The sequence below is a fragment of the Salarias fasciatus genome, chromosome 16 (genome assembly GCF_902148845.1).
Source record: "Salarias fasciatus chromosome 16, fSalaFa1.1, whole genome shotgun sequence".
In the NCBI taxonomy this organism is placed as follows: Eukaryota; Metazoa; Chordata; class Actinopteri; order Blenniiformes; family Blenniidae; genus Salarias; species Salarias fasciatus.
Window position 1 is genome coordinate 28,757,764 of NC_043760.1, and position 20,296 is coordinate 28,778,059.

At 49.4% G+C, this 20,296-nt stretch overlaps 2 protein-coding genes across 2 annotated transcripts; both read right to left on the reverse strand.

Moving 5' to 3' along the window:
* Nucleotides 1-738: 738 nt before the first annotated feature.
* Nucleotides 739-4,747, reverse strand: gjb8 (gap junction protein beta 8). The gene is made up of 2 exons (XM_030112782.1): nucleotides 4,642-4,747; nucleotides 739-3,248 (listed from the first exon to the last, which is right to left on the reverse strand). Exon 2 carries the CDS (start codon nucleotides 3,218-3,220, stop codon nucleotides 2,432-2,434), a length of 789 nt encoding a protein of 262 aa, XP_029968642.1. The 5' UTR covers nucleotides 3,221-3,248; nucleotides 4,642-4,747; the 3' UTR covers nucleotides 739-2,431.
* Nucleotides 4,748-5,739: 992 nt separating this feature from the next.
* cryl1 (crystallin, lambda 1) lies at nucleotides 5,740-20,180 on the reverse strand. The gene is made up of 9 exons (XM_030112078.1): nucleotides 20,040-20,180; nucleotides 19,259-19,366; nucleotides 16,420-16,546; nucleotides 14,882-15,043; nucleotides 14,521-14,616; nucleotides 14,186-14,284; nucleotides 8,707-8,815; nucleotides 6,772-6,878; nucleotides 5,740-6,299 (listed from the first exon to the last, which is right to left on the reverse strand). Exons 1-9 carry the CDS (start codon nucleotides 20,078-20,080, stop codon nucleotides 6,192-6,194), a joined length of 957 nt encoding a protein of 318 aa, XP_029967938.1. The 5' UTR covers nucleotides 20,081-20,180; the 3' UTR covers nucleotides 5,740-6,191.
* Between the last annotated feature and the right edge of the window lie 116 nt (nucleotides 20,181-20,296).

Consider the following 20,296-nt stretch of genomic DNA (forward strand, 5'->3'; position numbering starts at 1 on the left):
TGAAAGAAAAGAGGACTGAAACCCCAGAGAGAAGCGTCCCTGCTGTGCACTGACAGGCGCCATCCAACCCAGAGTGATCCACAACAACCACAAGTGTGTGTTCAGTCGAGAGAGTAGCAGTGGCGCAGCGCCGGACAGCAGTGGACCTGGATGGGTCTTTCATCTGCAGCCTCTCTTCTATGTCAGGAAAATAGCCAAATTATCAGTAGGACTGAGGATGAGGAAGTGCGTTCCACTGGGAAATGGACTTCTTACTTTGAAAGTTTGTTCCACATAACCTTAACAATAAAATAACTGAATAATCGAACTGAGCTAAAAAGAATAAAGTTCAGTAAAAAGTGAAACAGAGCAGGTTAAAAGCGGGTGCTTCTGTTTGTAGTGTCATTTTGTATGAAGGCCATCTATCATTCGGTCCATGGTTAGGAAATAGCAGTAAAAGCTTCAGTTTTTTTTTTAATGAAGAATAAATCAGGTTTCCAGGGGAGAGGAGGGACACACACTCCTGTCTGAGCCTCCTCCCAAACACTGTGCTTGTTTCAGACCGAATCCTGCTTCTGTGGTTCTGGCTGAACAGAGAGAAGAGAGGTATGAAGTGATGTGAGATTATAGAACCCGTGCTAAAGCCCACGTGTGAAGTCAGACTGGAGTGTTTGATCACTACACTCTGGGTGTGTGTGAGGGAACTGAAAATGCAGAAAACAAATCAATGAACAACAACAAGGCTTGATTGTACTGATTTATGAAACATTGATCCAGAACAGCTCAAGTGAAATGATCAAAGTGAAAGAAAAACATCTGGAACTGAACAGTCACAAGCGTCTCATGTCTTCTTGTCTTTTTTGCTGTGAAAGCTGCTCCTTCATGTCGTTTGCCGCTGTGCATTAAAGGAACTAATAAAATCATTCTCACACACCTTGAGAGTTTATTGATCAGGCTGCCACAGATACTGGAGATCCAGGAGTGAAAAGTCGAGGCAGAAGAGCCGTGGAGACCATGTTGGTGTTGGAGTGAGTCGGTGATCCTGCAGAACTTTGAGCAGAATTCATCATGTGCCGGGGTTATGTAACGCCAACGCAGACTGATCCCGGCTTTCTGCTTCTAATGTCAGACTGACACAGTCGCTCTGAAGCCAAATCAAAACTCTGTGGTCACTTCAGCAGCAACACAGCCCTCACAGAGGGACTAATCCAGCCGGGCTATTCCTGGATGGAGGGATGGAGGGAGGAGGAGGACAAAGACATTCTGGCTGTCCGACCGGCCCTGGTCTCACACATTAAGAGAGCAGCGAGCAGTGATTAGTGTGGAGGCTAAAATAAGAGACACACCGAAAGCTGATACAGTCAGCAGGGGTCAGCACACACTGCAGCAACGACAGCAACCAGCTGCAGCTGGGCCTGCTCTGGTGTGTGAGGGGAAAAATAACAATAACTGACAGGAAAGTGTTTGGAACCGAGACGTGAGGCTCTGTGGTCCATGCTGCCAGCAGCTCAGCAGGACAGGAAAGACCAGGACGGAGGCCGAGGACAGGCCTGTCCGTCCTCCTCCCTGGGGACAGTACATCACTCAGCATTATTTTCACATCTGTTTTATTAAATTAACACTCTTCTCTCTTCAGCTCCCCACTGTCCAGTTTCTCAGTTTCACATGTGCTAAAAGAATAGAAAACATCTTTCATAATGTAACAAACATTTCTTTAAAAAAAAAAAAATCTTTAAAATATTCAATATTTGTGGAAAAAAAAATCCAGCATATTTTTGATCAAACGTGACAAAACACATAAAACACGAGCATCAAACCTAAAAAAGTGTTGTGATTTGGCAGGAAGGATTTTCTTCATGTTAAACACATTTTTCAAAAACACATTTCTAAGTGTTCTGCAAACTGAATCAGTTCTAATCACAAAAAACATTGAAAACTAGAAGCTCACTTGATTCAAAGTGACACTGATCATCAAGTCTTTTTTTCATTTGTCATCAGTTACTAGAAGCAGATGGATTAAAGAAAGCAAACCTATACCGCTGTAAACTACACTCTAACAGCTTCTCCTTCACGTCCCACCTCTTCATTGGTTCTCTGGAACTTCAGGAAAAAAAAACTTCAGGCTTTGAGGAAGGTGCTTGAGGGGGCGCAGGTCCGCCTGTCACCACAAGGTGGCGGTGTAGACTCACTCTTCTCTGCTCCAAGCCCAGGTAACCCCAGCTTCCAGCTGGAGGAGAGCAGCTCTTCAGAGAAACACTTTCTGGTGGAGCGGCGACAGATCCATGGTGGTGAGGAACACTGGGCCGGCGGCGGCGGCCAATAGGGTAGGAAACACACACGGCGCCGCGCTTTCTGCACGTCTGCCCCCGCGGGCCCGGGCCCAGGCAGCCCCGCAGGGTCCAGGTGAGCCGGCCGGTGTGTTTGGTGTCTGTGGCGATGGAGGCGAGGCCGCTCAGCAGACGGTCTTGTTGCTGGAGGAGTCCGTGCAGGAGGACAGCAGCATCTCGTTCTTCTTGTTGTCGCGGGCCACGCTCTCCGCGAAGGCGTGCTTCCCCTTGCCGGACCTGGCCGAGCACCGCAGCAGCGCCTTGACGATGAGGTAGCACAGCTCGGCCACGTTCAGCACCATGCAGATGGTGGACGACGCCACCATGAAGATGGTGAAGACGGTCTTCTCGGTGGGCCTGGAGATGAAGCAGTCCACCTTGTTGGGGCAGGGCCACTGCTCGCACTTCACCAGCCGCGGCATCTGGAAGCCGTCGTACACGAAGTAGAGCGCGTACATGAAGCCGCCCTCGAAGATGAGGCGGAAGAACAGGCTGCAGGTGTAGGTCCACCACAGCGGCCCGGTGATGGGCAGGCGCCGTCGCTTCAGCGTCTCCAGGTCGCTGTCGTTCATCTTCTCGGTGCCGTTGGACGCCAGCATGGTCCTCTTGTCGCCGCGCTTGCGGTAGGCCACGTGCATGGCCACCAGCAGCGCCGGCGTGGACACGAAGATGAGCTGCAGGCACCACAGGCGGATGTGCGACACGGGGAAGAAGTGGTCGTAGCAGACGTTCTTGCAGCCCGGCTGCTGCGTGTTGCAGGTGAAGTCGGACTGCTCGTCGCCCCACACGCTCTCGGCGGCCAGCACCAGGATGGTGATCCGGAAGATGAACAGCACGGACAGCCAGATCTTGCCCAGGCTGGTGGAGTGCTTGTTGACGCCGCCCAGCTGGGCGTAGAGCGCCCCCCAGCTCATGCTGCCAAGAGGACGGACGACCTATGACCTGCAGGGGTCGCAGAGAGGCTTCGGTCAGTTCAGGTGACTCCAGGAGTCACAACAAAACGCTTTCTCAGAACGTCTGATCACTTCCTCACTGCTGAAAGCTGCAGGCATCGTGTTTAAGTCCTACTGCTGAGTTTTCACAGATTATTAAAAGCAACTGAAATGTTTTTCAAACTGCCTCCTGCCCAGCAAGTGCCCCGTGATTAAAAGCCACCGCTGGAGTCTTTTAGACGTAGTTTAGACCAGTGCTTAGAGAGATGACCAGAGACATCAAAAGTCCTGGAGAGTTTGAGGAGTTTACAGCTGTAATCCTGCTCAGAGCTTCAGGGTATTCTTAATAGTGTTTTGTTCCTTGGACAGACTAAAGGTTACTGGCCTGGTTGTTTTAACCATGTAGATCCAGATCCTGACTGATCATGAGAAGGATCCAACATCCAGACAGAGCAGCTTTAAATACAGGAGGCAGCGTGGCGAGCAGCGAATCATTGGCCCCGGCTGGACGGGAAACAAGCCGCTGATTGTTCAGAATGACAACCGTCCCAACCCAGTAATTACAGCCATCTTCTTTTAAACATGTCATTACACTGAAGCCTGCATTATGTAATCTGCTTCAGAAATCCTAAATCACTGCTGGGAAGGGTCACGTTCTGATTCCTAACATTTTAATCAGAATTAATTTAATTTTTTTAATGTGGGAAAATCATACTTTACATCTGATACATTTCCTGTTTGAGGGGAAAGATGTTTAGCAGAGGTGTTTCAAATCGAAAGCTTTTTGTTGACAATGAAATCAAACACTTTTAAAAAGTAACTCCACCTTCACTGAAGGATTTATTCAACAGGAGAACTCTCATTTACTTGAGTGGATAACATTTCCAATAAGAAACTCTTCCTAAAGGAAGGATTCAGAAGGATCTGGATGCTGTTACTTTCTTACCATTGAACAGAAGTGTGGATTTCCTCATCCAACAGTGTTTTCACTTCCTGTTTGACTTTTAAAAAGCTCCAAACAGGAATATTTCACTAACTGTGCATCACCACTGGTTCTAGCATTTCACTCCATGTCTTTAGTATTGATACCAACCACTGACCCGACTGGACCCTCTGCTGGGCCTTTTATGGTCCACATACCACGTGTTGGACACCCCTGGTTCACTTTGTTATTAATGTATAGAAACAGAGTAAAACGAAGGTGATGTCTTATATGTGAGATTAATCTGAGATTCTTTAATCCAACTTCTGCTGTAATTACCGTGTTAATGAATGAAAACTGTCACATTTCAGTTTTTACTTCCTTTCTTAAATCAGTCTTTCCCTCTCAAACCTTCCTCAAAAACTAAAACCACCTGGTGTGTGTGGATCTGTGAGAGACGGGCGTCAAACCGAGAACTCACCTGTTAGTGTGGAGCCTACCCTCACGGCATCAGCAGGTCTCCATGAAGAGAAGACGCAGTAATCCCAGTCTCCTGGCGGTCTGGGTGGAGGCAGGTCTGAGCGCCACCTGAGTCCTCCTCCAGGTTTCTACAGCCTGGGAGGGAGGAGGAGCCGCTGGGTGGAGCCAGCAGGGCTCCAGACACGCCCCCCCCGGGGTGACTGGGCTGGGTGGAGCCGGCAGGGTGGAGGCAGCAGGGCTCCACCCGGGGCGACCAGGACTCCTCCTGCCACAGCGTCTCTCCGGCTGGCGTCAGGTCTCGTGTTTTTCCAGAGACCGCTCCACCTGTAATCTAACTATCATGAATGATCACAGTGTTTGGATTTTGTGGACGAGCGGCACTGAAAAAAATCATTTCAGGTTGTTGTCCAGAAGCGCTGCTCCATCCTGCTCCTCCTTAGAGCTTCAGATGGGAATATCCTGTGCTGCTGAACTCGTCCTTCTGTTTTCCTCTTGGCGTTTCTGACTGATCACGTGGCGATGGACAGGCTCAGATATGAGATGAAGGCTCACATGAGCAGAGGTTCTGAACCACAGGCTCCAGGTACCGTCTCCCGGACTCGGCGACCTTCTAATCAAACGCACCTCGCCGGGTCGTTTCGGTGGCGTGAAACGGAAATCCGTTCAGCGTCACATGACCCAGTTTCACCGTTTAATTCTGAGGGCATGAAGTTCTCTTTAAATTAGTTATCAGATCTTAAACTGGCTTGTATCTGATGGGTCAGATGGACAGAAACATCTGGATATTTTCACCCTGTTGGCTGGAAAATGAGTGTTTCAGGATCAACATGCATGTTTTCATGAATCCAGCGTTGATTCTACTGCTGCATCAGGAAAAAGGATGATTCCTTATTGTTGTGTGCCCCATCAAAAGGGAGCGACGCCCACAGAAGGAACCCGAAACGGTGTTTAGTGGAGTTTTCGCTGCAGTTTTCACTCTGCACTGCTCTGGACGGAGGTATTTAACCCCAGGCCTGATGTCTGACACCTCTGATCTGAAATATCCCCGAGATTCAAAGACACAATGTGAAGAAAACAAATCCCACTTTTTGTTTTGTGTCTATCATTTATTTATTCAGCTCATGATCAGTGCCTAAAAATCTTTAGAAAAAAATACAAAAAGTCTTTTTAAATCACATTTCCTGATTTTTAATTCCTATAAAATAGTCTCATCCTGCAGTCAGGACTGCTTGATCTGCCTGGATTAGGATGTGCTTGCAGCTTTGCCAGTATGTTCTCTGCTCCAGCAGCAGCTCGGACTGGAGGACGTTTGAAGCACAATCACTGAAAACGAAGCCTCTGAAAAGCCGTGATGAGCAGAACTCTTTACAGTCATGACAGAAGAGCCTCTGCAGGAAATATCTTCTGCTTATCTTAAAACAGATTGGTTTTTCTTTTTAAAATCAGATGAAATCGACACCAAACTGACTAGAAAAGTAGCGACGGCGGACGAAGGAGACCGGAGCTTTGGGAAGCCGGTGGCTCGGAGGCGAGAAGCTTCTGGACCCGGCGCTACTGCTGCTCCTTCTTCAGCCGGGCCAGACTCCTCAGCAGCTGGTCCCTCCGCTGCCTCCTGGCCTCCAGCTGAGCCTCCTGGTTGGGAATCAGCTCGTACATCTCCTGAGGAGAGAGGACCAGCAGAGACGTTCCAATGAAGAGCGGCTTGAAAAAAATGGTAGAATGGCTTAAATTAAATTAAAAAATGTAATATAGTTGGAAAAAAAACATGTAAAACTGCTTAAAAGGAGGTTAAAAACAGCAACAATTTATACAATGTCAAGAAAAAAAAGCTTGAAAAGAGGAGCCAAACTGTTAAAATCAGGCACAAAACAGGTTAAAAGTAATAAAATGCATCATAGGATGTAGTTTTATTTGTGCATCAACTCTGTGTATATAACCTGAGGAGCTGCTGTTGAAATCTGATCGTTACCAAACTAAGGTCAAACGTCCCCTGCCGTTTCCTTCCTTATGGCTCCGTCCTCCAGACGCCGGCCGTGGCCAGAGGTCAGAGGTCAGAGGGAACCTAAAACCCACCCGGTCCAGGAGAGCAGCAGCAGCACGCTGATTCGGGGGTTTTCTCTGAAACGCTCACCTCGGCCACACTCTTGGCTCCGGCGCCGCAGAAGTCCGGAACGGGGCCGAAGGAGTGCAGCAGCCGGGTGAAGCCTTCGCCGTACCGCCTCATGTAGTCCTCCAGCCCTGGAGAGAGGAAGAGGTCAGGGGGAGGAGCGGGAAGATTCACCGGCCGATCAAGCTTTACATAATAAAATACAAAGATCAAGTCTGGAAAGCAGAGTTCTACTTGGTTTGACCCTCAGTGGAATGTATTGATTCTATTCTGCAGCTTCGCTCATTAACGAGTCTTTAACGATTCATTGTCGCGTACGCAGCACTGGCATTTTTTCCATGACGGATGATTTAAGTGCTGTTCAAACAAACTGTTAAAGATTAATAAACGGGCGGAGGTGGGGGTTGGGGTGGAGGTGGGGGTGGGGGGGCTCAGCTGGTCTCCACAACTTCAGCTACAGCCATTATGAAGTGTTCTGAAAAGCTGTGCAGGGACATTTTGGAGGAGGACAAACGGACCATAAATTCCTCCTGAAGTGTCTCTGAGTTAATGATCAATCAGCCAATCAGCTCTCGTAATACCAGTTCCTGCTCTCAGCGACCTGGCTCAGTCTGCTGAGACCCGCTGGAGCCTCAGAGCTCTGAGAACAGACCCTGCTGGGACCAGAACCGGCCGGCCGGGCCCGACGTCCAGCTGGAGCTGATCCGCTTCACACCCCAACGCCACCATAACACCACGGCTTTAATGAAAGAGGCTCCGCAGGTTGCGGTCACACTGCACTGCTGGACCCAGGACCTCCAGGAACCCGTCCAGTCCACACACAACACACAACACACACAACACGAACACAGGACACACACAGCAGTGTGATAACAGCGATCCGTCTTCAGTTCTCAGAGAAACGTTCAGAGGTTCTTCTCAAACACTTCTTCTCTTTTACAGATTTGTTGTTACTTTCATGTGTTTTTATTCAACAGATCAGAATAACTTTAAGTAATGTTACACAAATTTAACGAAATGGGAGAGATGGGAGCCTGGAGGACCCTGGAGGACCCTGGAGGCTCAGTAACCTGCGCTGGCCCTGACACTCCAAACTGTAAAGAATCAATAATTAACCGGCTGAGTGTGAGGCTGTGTGTGTAATGATGGAGACTGAAGACAAAAGGAAAACCTGGAAATGTTAAAACATCCAAGACAGGGACGCCAGGAACCGCCACAATTAAACCTCAGATTCAGGTTTCTGGACTGATGGACACTGTAAGATACTATGGTGTTTTTAGTGTTGCTGAGCTATTCTGATGTTTACACTTCAACACTGAAATGTTTGCTGGTCAGTTCCAAGCGGACCACAGGAGGCTGCCGAGGCCCCTTCAGGACAGAACGCTGGGTTTTCAGTGTATTTCACCCTTTAAGGGATAAAGTTCTCCTGTCCAGACGAGCTGACAAAGCCCAGCCATTCAGCCGCTATCTGATGGGAATCATTTAAGGACTTGGAGCAACAACAGGAGGTGGTCTTAGCAGTCTTCTGAGAACAGGATCATACTACGACTTCCTGGGCAGAAAAAAAAAAAAAAAAAAAAAAGAACAAAAGGCGTGCACAGAGGTTTGGTACTGTAACTACAGGTAGAGTTGGCACCTGGTTCGAGAGCCGTGATGTGGCCTCTGAGAGTTTTAGATTACTGGTGTGAGGGAGGGCATTCATCACTTCCCATCAAAAGGCTGCTTTGTTCAGCCACTGTGTGTGTGTGTGTGTGTGTGTGTGTGTGTGTGTGTACACACAGGGTTCCTCTCTGGGCTTCACACTCCCCTCTGATATTCTCCATCTCCCTGAGGTTTCACTCTCGGCGATGCAGCAGTACGGTAAAGCACGGCGACGGTGAGCTGACACATGAACACATGAACACACCAACACATGAACGCCGGCCGGGAACCTCATGCGAGTCAGACGGGACCCTTCACCTTCAGGGGCGTTCAGGTGGATGGTTTCCATGGGCCCGATGAAGGCGTAGCGCATTCCCAGCCCCTCCGACATCACCAGGTCGATGTCCTTCACAGAGATAAAGCCGTCCTGTCGGAACAGGAGCAGCACAGAGCAGACAATCAGACTATTGAATCAGATCACGCTTTCATTAATCAGTCAGGGAGTCTATCAATGCATGGCTCAAAGGATCCACAGTGCAACCATGAAGGCAACCGGCTGAAATACAGAGGCATCAGCGGATCTCCATCCTGTGTATTCATTTATTGTTGACGAGCTTCCCGGAAGTTCGTGTACGGATTCTGACTGGTTTCTGACTTCTGGATGGATATACAGATCACAGCCACTTCTCCTGTATGGATTTCCTTCTTCTTCTTTCTTCTCCTGGCACGTCCACCCGGCCACGGCCTCGAGCGGTTTGGACAAGTCCCTTTGATCCATTCAGGGTACTCCCACCGGATAAGGTTTCCAGACCGGGCTGCTGTGGGTCCAGAGAGCCTGAGGATGGACTGCTGCACAGAGCGAGCGGTGCACAGATACCTGTTGGCTGACCACTGGAGAAATCAAAGCCCAGGCACAGAGAGAGAGAGCGGGGCGAGCCGGAGGACGGGGACAGGGTGGTCTTTGTTTGGGTCCCACGTCCAACAAGGGGCCTGTTATCTGAGCGAGGCGGGGAGGCGGGTGGGGTCTTTTCTCTGCTGTAATCACCCAGGCAGCGAGCTGCTTTCTCAGCCGCTCTGCTTTCCACCGCTGGCCTCCGCTCAAGGACCGCAGGCCGGGTGTGTTCGGAGGCTCGGGGTTATGTAAGGAGGATGACAGGGCCAGCGGCTGACAGCACACCTCGGCGCTCACAGCTCAACGTATGGACATAGCTGCTGATCTGAAGAACGGATCAGACGTAGTCCAGGGAGGAACATCCATCCATCATGAGCCACTGGTGGTGACAACCCGGAACTTCTCCCTCCACGCTGTTTCTCACTATCAAGTCTAATCCCCGTCAGCGTTCCGGTCAGGGTGCTACATGCTGACTGTTGCTTTCTGTCTTGAAACCGTCTGGATAAATATCTCAGAGCAAACCGAGTCAGGTGGACGGGACTGGATCTGGAGTCCTGGAAGACGTCTGGATTGGATCCAGGAGGCTTCCTGAGGCCCTGCTGCTCTCCCAGGTAGAAAACGCTGACTCACAGGCAGGGACTGGTTAGACGCTTCGAGCTTCATCGAGCCCGGTTCAGAGTCTGATGAAGGAACGAGCACAATGCGACCGAGCCGACTGTCTTCTGAGCACAGGGCGTCACGCTATTCTCTACCAAGCATCTTTCATCCAGGAAAACACAAGCACCAGGCGGCTGCGATGTCAAATACCATTCATGTTTAGCGGTGCGTTCTTCTATTGTTGTTAGCCGGAGTGAAGCATTGTCGTGCCACATTTTATAATAATGGTGTGTTATATAACGGCGTCACACATTTTCACCTGGTTCTGTGGTGAACCTGGAGTGTTCTGTAAAACCTCCGACTCATCTCAGTGGTCATCTCTACACAGCACTCAGCGCTTGAAAAAACCTGAATCCATTCATTGGTACTCGAAACAGAGTTCTGAAGAAGAAAAACTAAAGTATTCCCGCCCAGACCTCGCCGGACCGCTGACTTGAAACAGTCAGTCCCATCTGATCAACCTCAGACCAGGACAGGGAGGAACTGGGACTGTGGCCAGACTCCAATCACCCATCCAATAGATTTACGTTCCACAGCCTACCTGTACATGAAAATAGAACCAGGTACTTCGTGGTGGTGTTACCACGGCAACACTCAATCACAACGAAACAACAATAACAACACACCAGCAATGGAGGTAAAGAACAGCAGGCCCCTGAATGGACCAACAGCCACCTGTACTGATAAACCTGGTCTTTATAGCGCAGACCGTCTGTTTCCATAACATTTTTAATCACTTTGGCTCCAAAATCACCAAGAAATGAGAACAGTACTGATCACAACTCCTCAAAACTCAACGCAGGGTCATTACAGTGTCGGCTGAAGGTGGTCGGCTGCCCAAAACAGCCTCACTTATCCATCCCAAAGCTCCCTGAAGCAGAGTCTCTCTCCAGAGGGCAAAGGCAGGGGAAACGTTTGGGTAAAAATGACTTATTGAGTTAGGCTAGTAAAAAAGCGATGTTCTTGTTGTTCGCAGCTGGAGTCGGGCAGTAAAAATCAGGTGGACGAGTTGATCTGGTTCACCTGGTCTGGGCTCGGATTCTCAGCTCCGCCTTGGTATCTGGACAACCAGTCGACTCAGACGCCCACTTTCCACATCAAGCATGGCCTAATGGACGCCACGCCCGAGCGTATGCAAAGCAGGAATGCCGAGATTCACTAATTACCAGGACTTACCAGCTCAGCCACATCCACAGGGCGCCTGGTGGAAACAGAGGAGGTCCTGCCGGTTAGACGGGTTCTTCCTTTGTTTTGATGTAGCTGCGCCCCAAATTCACATCAGATCTCTGCTGATTTCCTTTAATCACACTGCGGATGCTTCCAGTGTGCTGCCAGGCTGAATATCTCTTCACATCTAGAGCTGAGAGCACAGCTGGGTATTTTCTGCAGCTCATAAAACCAGAGGACACACAGGTCCTGCTCACAGCGGAGTGTCTGACTGCTCAGGTCAGTCCTGTGACTCTACCAGCTGTGGCCAAGAGCCAAAAATGAAAATATTACCAATAACAGCCCAATCAGTGATATAGGGACTGAAAATCTAATGACACATCCTGATCCTGTGCGTGGGTCCAGTCCTGCATCCTGATCTGTTTCAGTCAGTTCTGCTGAAACTGGAGGGCAAATCGAGCCAGCACTGTACAATCTGATCAGCTGCTTCCAGATGTTTGGAAACAGTTTCCTTTAAATAAGCCGGATGACACTTTTAGAAGCCGCGGCCAGATTCAGGATGGCAGCTTTCAGTGGGAAAGAAACGAGCGCGGGTTGAACCGCTGCTTTCTCTCCATGTCCACTGGCTCGTTTCGATGACGGCGTCTCTCTGTCCTCAGCGGTGGACAGGCCTGCTGTCCCCCGCCGCCAGGCTCAAGCTTTCACAGCGACGTGAGGTTTTTGCCAGCTCGGGCCGAAGGGCGGCCTCGGGGCCGATTCCCCTCCAGCGCAGCGTCACGGGGCAGCGGCCCACGCACAGATGTCAGCCAGATGTGAGTGTGTGCTTCCACAGCCTGGTGCGAAATCATACACACTCCGTAGGCCTCGCTACAGGAGGGCCGCGCTCACACACTGCTCCAGCCCCGTTTCCTCGGAGGACACGGCTGGAATGTTCTGGAGCGCCGAGCGAACGTCAAGGATCCTCACCCGAGTGTAAGAACACTTAGCAGGTCAGTGAACGCCACAGCAGCGACCGGAACACAACTAAGAAACAGTCTGTCGCAGAAAAAGACACTAAACTGTGAAGGAGCAAAACAAGGAGCGTAAGGAGATAAAGGCAAGAACCGAGCGGCCAGATTGTTTCACTGCATGATCAGTCTGAAGGTGATGAATGTGAATTCAAAGTGGAAGTGAGCAGCTTCAGGGTGGAGGCCGTCTGACTGTACTCATATTAACAAATCAGGGTATTGATCTGTTTATAACGGGGACTCGGTACATCCAAAAAATACAGTCTGAACCAGGGGTGCTCAACCTGCGGCTCTGGAGCCACAAGCGGCTCTTCAGTCCCTCTGCAGCGGCTCCACCAAGCCTTCACAACATGAAACATGAAGGAACATTAAACTTATTTGTACTGAAGCACCACAGTACTATTCAGCATGATTCGTCACTCTCGGTTCAGAAGGGATTCAAATAAAGACACAACTAAATTCAGGAAAAATAGCTAAAACCACAAGAAATGGGGAAAATGTAATAGAATGGCTTAAAAAATGTGAAATGTCTAGAATTCCTAAGAGCAGAACGTAAATATGGTTAGGAAAAAAGCATGCAAAACTGCTTAAAGGGAGGACAAATTGTTTAAACTACTAAAATATGAAAATAGTCAACAAAAATGCTTGAAAACAGGAGCAAAACTGTTAAAATCAAGTAGAAAATAGGTTAAATTTAATAAAATGTTCACTACTCTGAACCCTAACTTAAAAAATGCATCATTTTGTCTGTGAATCAAAACTATATCTGAAACTTCCTGAGCTGCATTCTCCTCATTTTAAAGGTTAAATGTTCTTTATGGCTCCAGAACTACTGGACTTGGCTGAAAATCACTGAAACGGCTCTTTCGGTCATGAATGTTGCAGAACCCTGGCCTAAACCATGAGAAGATGAATAATGGGAAGAAACTGAATAAAGAGGAAAAACCTGCATCATGAAACCCTGCGAATGCGTGGAATTTCTGCATGTGATGGAACGACTTTCCGGGAATAAAGAGCAGAACCGTCACGCCTCCGTCCGGGATCTTCAGTCTGCAGGGTGAACAATCCAGTCATGTGTGGAGTCACGAGAGAACGGAGCCACTTCACATGAAGGGAGCCTGAACGCTGCTCGGCAGCTTCACGTCAAATCAGCCCCGTTATTTTCCGACCACTCTATCAGGGGTCCGAGGTTAGACTTGCTATCACCGGTTCATTAATCTAAATGTGAGAATATTCCCTCTACATGGAGAATTTCTGCATTAGAACGTAATCTGGCGGCTCCATGAAGCCTTCGCGACATGATATGTGAATAAACATTTAGCTTATTTTTAAATTATATGATTCATCACTCATGATTCAAAAGGGATTCAAAAGAGGTTCAAGTAAAATTGAGAAAAATAACAAAAACCACAAGAAATGAGGAAAAAAATGACAGAACAGCTTAAAAAATCTGAAATGTCTCCAACTTCTAACATAAGAAAATGAAATACGGCAGGAAAAAAAGCAAAGAAAACTGACTAAGAAGAGGTAAAATGGCTAAAATTTCCAAACTGTCAACTAAAACAGCTTGAAAAGACAAAATTGTTAAAATCCGGAACATAAAACAGGTTTAATGTAATAAAAGGTTCTATTCTGAACTGTAGCTAAAACTTCATGAATGCATCAGAAGATCTAGTTTTTGTTTGTTCATCAAAACCAAGAATGAAGCTTCCTGAGCTGCATTCGCCTCGTTTCAAATACTCAATGTTCTTTATGGCTCCAGAACAGTGTGACTTGATGGAAAGTCACTAGAACGGCTCTTTTGGTCGTAAAGGTTGCAGAACCTGCTCCAGACATGCAAACAGATAATGACCACACACTTCAATAAGAACTGAGATCCGACTGGAGAAGAGCTGAAGAAACTCCCAAACGCAGAAATAATGATCGATCCATGTCTGGCAAACATGGAGCGAAACGTGCAGCAGTGGCTGGAGGATGGCGAGCAGGAGGTGATTTTTAGGGTGTGTGTGTGAGTGTGTGTGTGTGGCACTAGAGGTCAGACGGGTTCTGCAGGCCTGGCCCCGCCCACACTGACCTGCACCAGCCTCCAGGACTCTGCGATGATGGCCGCCTGGACTCTGTTGACTGCGAAGCCGTCAATCTCCTTCTTCAGAAGAACGGGAGCCTGTCCAACCTGCAGCAGCAGGAAATCCCTTAATCCCACTGAACACTGCTGGAGTAAAGTTTAAACCGCAGAAAACTCAATAGGACATTTGAATTTCAGGGAGTCACGCCTCTGTATGAACACGTGGCGTGATTCTGCATGTCTGATGTCTAAACCTCTACAGAGACAGAAAAGCGCCGAGTGTGTGTGTCAGACGGTGAGAGGTGGAGGGAGAGACGACGGTGATTCATGGACTCAAACCGTGCCTCGGTCATCAGAGCGTGGGTGGCGTTCATAACGGTCATGGCCGTCTCTGGGTGGGGGACCAGCTCCACCAGTCTGACGTAGTAAGGTGGGTTTACCTACGGAGAGAGCGCGCACACACACACACACGCACACGCACAGACACATATTCAAGAGTCACTGCTCTGAACACACTTCAGGGGCCAGACAGACCGATTCATCCGGAGAGGGCCGATCGTTACGCTACCATACAGAAATAACTACAACTCTACATTTACGTTCATGACCTCTGATTGGACAACAGCAAGAGGGGCAGCAGAGGGGCAGCAGGGGGGCAGCAGGGGGGCAGCAGGGGGGCAGCAGGGGGGCAGCACGGCTTCTCACCGGATGGGACACGAGGCAGCGGCTCTGGTTCTGCACCCTGGAGAAGACGTTGCTGGGCACGAGGCAGGAGGTGGAGCTGCTCAGGACGACATCTGGACCCACCAGACGCTCTACATCCTGGAAGATGCTCTGCTTGACCTCAAGCTGCTCGAATACACACTCCTGACACACACACACACACACACAGTATTAGACAGAAGCACAGGTCCATCTTCTAAGTGGATCTAAAGTCACCATCTTTGTTTTGGCGGCGTGCCAGCGAGGTTTCACACTCAAAACGTGGCGTTGGTCGTGGCGAGCCATGCTGCCCGGTCAGCGCGTCAGACGACTGCTCTGAGTTTGAGTCAACAGAGGGAATGTTTCTCTTCAGTCGGAGTCAAACCGTTTCCAGTCTGCTCCTCTCAAAGCTTAAACATTCCTCTGAGAGGCATCGGAGCAGAGATGTTTATCAGAGCACGAACTCAGGCAAATGTGTCAAAGGTCACTGAACTGACACCAAACTGGATCCAGCCAGCTGGGAGGTTGTTTTTTTTTTTTTTTTTTTGCTATCCACCTGTGGGTGTTGGAAAGGAGTGGCTGTCAAAACCCGAAGCGCCGTGTTAATAGACTCCTAAAACTGAGTTCGTCACCCGAGTGCAGAACTGCAATAACAGGCTGGACCGGGAGCATTCCTCCAGGCTGCAGCAACGTGATGCTCAGCGCAGGAACACGGCTTCCAGGCTCCGCTTTTCAAATATAGCAGCTGCAAGTCCGAGCTACATCCGTCAAACAGTTTCTCAGATCATTCTTCTCATTTCTCGTTCTCCACCTGACACTAACGTCAGAACTGTGGGTCCGTTCTGAGACCGGAGCGGCGGGTTTATCTGTGATTTCAGCAGGGCTTCATGGGAGGACGGTGTGAAGAGGCACTGGAGGAAGGCAGGAATGTGTGGAATGACTCAGAATGAGCTGTTCAGTCGAACACTGTCACCCAAGGATGGGAACTGACAACAGGCAGGCCGGTACTCCAGAGCAGAGGCCTCTGAAGCCTATTGATCTGCCGGGGGATCGTCCCACTGCCTACAGTCGATGGGAGGATGGAACCTGCAGCAGATAGCCGGCAGGATGTCTGTTTGGATTACGTATTTCCCTTTTTAACTCTCCAGCCGTCACAGGAAACACAGCTCAGGGTATTGATTCTTCCCTCCCTGCCTCCCTTCAGTGAAGCGATCAACGGACCCATTGTGTGTTTCTGCTGTGTGGTCACTGGTCGACACTTCCCCGCTTCAGATATTCACTTCACATCAAGCACCGGCTGCTGAGCGAGATAAGCACGGTGTCCGCTGTGCTGTCAGCAAGACAGAGTCAAAACGAGAGACGGTGGAGTTAAAATGTGGTGGAACTCTTTCACCAGCAGGCCTGCTGAGAGTAAATGAATCCAGGTTATTTAGATGACAGTCAGTCGTGATGTTGGCCCATTTCCAGAGGATTGGTCCTGGTCCTGCCAGCTGAGCGGAGGCCGGAGCGCCTGATTGGCCCTGGGAGCGTTGTAACCGTACCTGTATGAAGAACGCCCCCTGCAGCGCCGCGGCCAGGTCGTCGTAGCTGCTGAGCAGCGCCAGCTGCTGAGAGGCCGTCAGCGTTCCGCGGAGCATGTGAGCTTCCTCCAGCTCCGCCAGCTGCTTCCTGAGGACGACACACACACACACACACACACACACACACTTCACAGCTCACACTCAACACCTCACGCTCTCCTTCTGGGGAGATGAGCGATGGAAACTCTGTCAACTTCAAGCAGAGCCGACCGAATAACAGGCGAAGGTCTCAGAGAAAAACCCCTTCTTATCACGACCATGTTTCACATATAACAAACTTAACCGTCTGAGAGTCAGGTTTCAGGTATCGGGGAGGTCTCTCTGACTGGGAAATATTCCCTTCTGGATACACAGAAGCACTGCGATCAATCAGCTGACTGTGTGAGCTGAGAGACCATCTGCCTGTTCATTCACTGTCGGCTCAGACTTCAGGCAGGAAGCTCGTTTCTCCAGAATGATCACTCTGACTTTTGCTTTTTAAGAGATGTATTTATTCACTGATGGGAAGCTGATAGACCGTAGATCAGGAGCAGTGAAAATACCTTCAGATTTCTCTCTTCAAACCTTTTGTGAAAGTCAAGAACAACACAATTTACAGGAACACTTCTGTGCGGATAAAGCAGGGGAGTCAAAGCGACTGCAGCGACCGGCTGCTATCAAACAGTACTCATTCTCCTTTTGCCAGCTTGAAATCAAGGCTCTGAAAACCTTTCCTGGAGGAATGAAGATCTGGATGAAGAGCTGCGGGAATGTGAAACCACGAGGTTCACCTGGGAGAATGAAGTTCTCACCCGTCACTGTGTGTTTGTGGCGCGCTCCGTCTCTTCGTTATGAGAGTTTCTTTGTCCCACTTAAGACGGACTAGTTCAGCAATCTAGTTCAGGCATGACTAAACAGATGTAGGTTAAATATGGAGGGTACGACCGATGCTGACAGACAGGTCAGACTGAACGGGGCCCACGTGTGTGTGTGTGTGTGTGTGTGTGTGTGTGTGTGTGTGTGTGTGTGTGTGTGTGTGTGTGTGTGTGTGTGTGTGTGTAAACCTGGTATTTTGACATTTTTGACTGGCATGACTTCTAAGCTACAGTTATAAATAATAAACCATCAGGGTTTTTTTCTGCTTCAGGTTTGAAATGACGGGGAATGAGCGTTATGTTGCACCTGTTCCAGGAGCGTTTGTAAGTCAAACGTCATCTCCTGAGTCAGAAGCATTCCTCAGCTACTCAGAAATGACGCACGGTCAGTGACGTAAAGTAAAACACAATGGTGTGAGTGAGGAGCAGGTGTGGTGGAGGAGCAGGAGGAAAGATGGCCTTTCCCTTTCACTTCATATGTATTCTCTCAGCTTGGATTCGTCAAACCCACAGGACGAACTGTGAATTAGTACATTCTGAGAACATTCACTAACTTCAGGTCAAATCATTATTTCATAATAACTTGTTGCCTCGTGACAGTAACTTGTTGAGTATGACCTGACCTGTCAGTCAGCGGAGCTCTGACGGTCCTGCCTCATGAAGCAGGGTGTGATTTCAGGGAGCGTCCAGCTGCTTCAGCCAGAAGTCACAGCCAGACAGGGAGCAGCCAATGCAATGCCACCATCTGCTGTTCAGCTGGGTCCCTGAACGCCTCCACAAGCACGCCGGCGGGGGGGGGGGCGGGGGGGGGGGGGGTCCGGGCCAGAGCAGTAACAGCCTCTCATAGCTTCAGAGGAACCAGTGACTCTGACCAGAGGCCGAGTCCCGGGACAGTACCGCAGCAGCTGACGGCTGGCAGAGCAGCATGAAGTGAAGCACGAACCTGTGTTCATTCATGCCTTCAGTGAAGCTGCTGATCGAGCAGCGTCTCCTCTGTGAGCGATGGAACGAAGCAGCCAGAGGCAGAACGAGCCGCGGCAAGCTGACAGCCACCGCTCCAAAAAAGACCACGACGCCTGTTTCTTGCATGTTGTGGGTTTACTGTATTTTTTTTTTTTTTTTTAATTAAGTGAAAGTTGACATATTACATCTATTCAGTGTTTTCCACATGAACTCAGAACCAACAAAGACAATAGCTAGTAGAAGACGTAAAGGAGTGATCAGAGGTGTTTACAGGAAATTCCTCAGATGAGTTTTGGTTTTTGTGGGCTGCTGGTCTGTCGGGTCCACCACCCCCAGACCCCCTGCGGCCACGCTCATGTAGAGAGCAAGCTTTTCAACAAGGCATCCAACGCTCAGGAGGGCAAAGGTCAGTGCCAACAAATCTGTTCCCGATGGTGGTGAACCAATCCCAGCAGCGCTGGAGAAGCCCTTAAAGAGCCCATAATGAAGACCTCAGAGACACCCAGCAGCTCCGGCAGGACACGGCCAACAGCGCCGCACTCCCCGGGAAACGACTCCCTCAGAACACCAGGATGAGCACCGACACGGTGAACAGGGGACCGTGAAGCGCGGAACACACTCCCAGGTCTGAGCGGCCTGAGGTGGGCCCGCCTCAGCCGAGGGGGGGCCGTGATAACTGGCCCAAACACCCCGAGATGCTGAGGGGTCCTGGCGGTTCAGGCCTGCAGCAGCCATCGTCTAGAACTCCCCGTGGTGTCAGTAGTGGTGCAAATACTAGGAACGAAAACATCTGGTCCTGAATCTACTTCATGTTCAGCAGGCGCTACGTTTTCCCTCCTCAGGATGAAAACAAGCATGGGAGAACAACGGGGGAAGATCAACTGTTACACCGTTAAAGCAGGTTACTCAAAAATGGGATTCTGAGTCCGTATGCGATGGAATGTACCACTGATTTAAACGATCACACCTGAGGCACGGCTCACCTGATCTCCGTGATGGCCTTGGCAGACTGTCCTGGCTGGTTGTCATAGATCTTCACACTGTAGCCTCCACTGACAAACACCATGGCCCAGGAGCGGCCGATCAGCCCACTGCAAGACACACACACACACACACACACACACACACACACACACACACACAAACCATTAGATGACAGTCAGCAATAACAGGTTTTGAAGCATGCTTGTCAAATCATTAGCTCTGTGTTGTATAATGCGGCTGCTGGCAGCTCAGATCTGCTGAGGAAGCTTCTTTTCCTGTCTGCAGCTAAGTTTTCCTTTTCCTCTTGCTTCATGCAAGACAAAAAAAAAAAACAACCTGCAGCATAAACTCAGTGAGAGAACACAAAAAGACTACCAGGAACACTTTATGGATATATGCAATGACCCAAAGAGAAAATGTATATTTGCTTCCCAGGTTCATTGGAGGTCACTTAAATACACACCGATGTATAGAGAAAACAAGGCCAAAGAATACAGGTTTACTGGATCAACATGGTATCATCGCCATGTCTGCACAACCAGAGTAACACATTATGTAAAAGTGAAACAGGACACGAAGTACTTTACTGACCGACATGATTATACCTGAACTTTTCATTTAAAAACAACTGGACTTGGCCGTGCAAATAAACCATTCACCCGTTAAAGTTATAAAAACTGACCATGATGAGGTGCAGGACACGGTTACACATCGCTGCATAGCAACACTCAGCTGCACGGCTGCACGTGCCGCCTCCTTCACGGCGGCTCTCTGGCTTACCTGCCGATCACAGCGATGATCTTCCCGTCGGATCTGCTCATTTTAATGCGATCTGAATCAAACTGAGAGGAAAGCAGCGGCGCTGAGAGAATGAAGGATGTCCCGCCCCTCGGTGGTCACGCTGACCGGAGGGTACGGTAAGCCAGACGGACCAAAGTACAAAACAGGACTGGACACAGCAGGAGCAGATGTCAGCTGCCGAAGCACAGCATGCTTTATATGAAATTAGTATTATGAATTATGAAATTATATGAAAT

Excerpts from the sequence above, each read along its gene's own strand:
- cryl1 (XM_030112078.1), bottom strand. The coding sequence starts at position 20,080 with ATGAGCAGATCCGACGGGAAGATCATCGCTGTGATCGGCAG. Across the intron at positions 15,044-16,419 it reads AGGGGGCGTTCTTCATACAG|GAGTGTGTATTCGAGCAGCT; the intron begins GTACGGTTACAA and ends TGTGTGTGTCAG. Across the intron at positions 6,879-8,706 it reads CCACCTGAACGCCCCTGAAG|GGCTGGAGGACTACATGAGG; the intron begins GTGAAGGGTCCC and ends TCCTCTCTCCAG.
- gjb8 (XM_030112782.1), bottom strand. The coding sequence starts at position 3,220 with ATGAGCTGGGGGGCGCTCTACGCCCAGCTGGGCGGCGTCAACAAGCAC.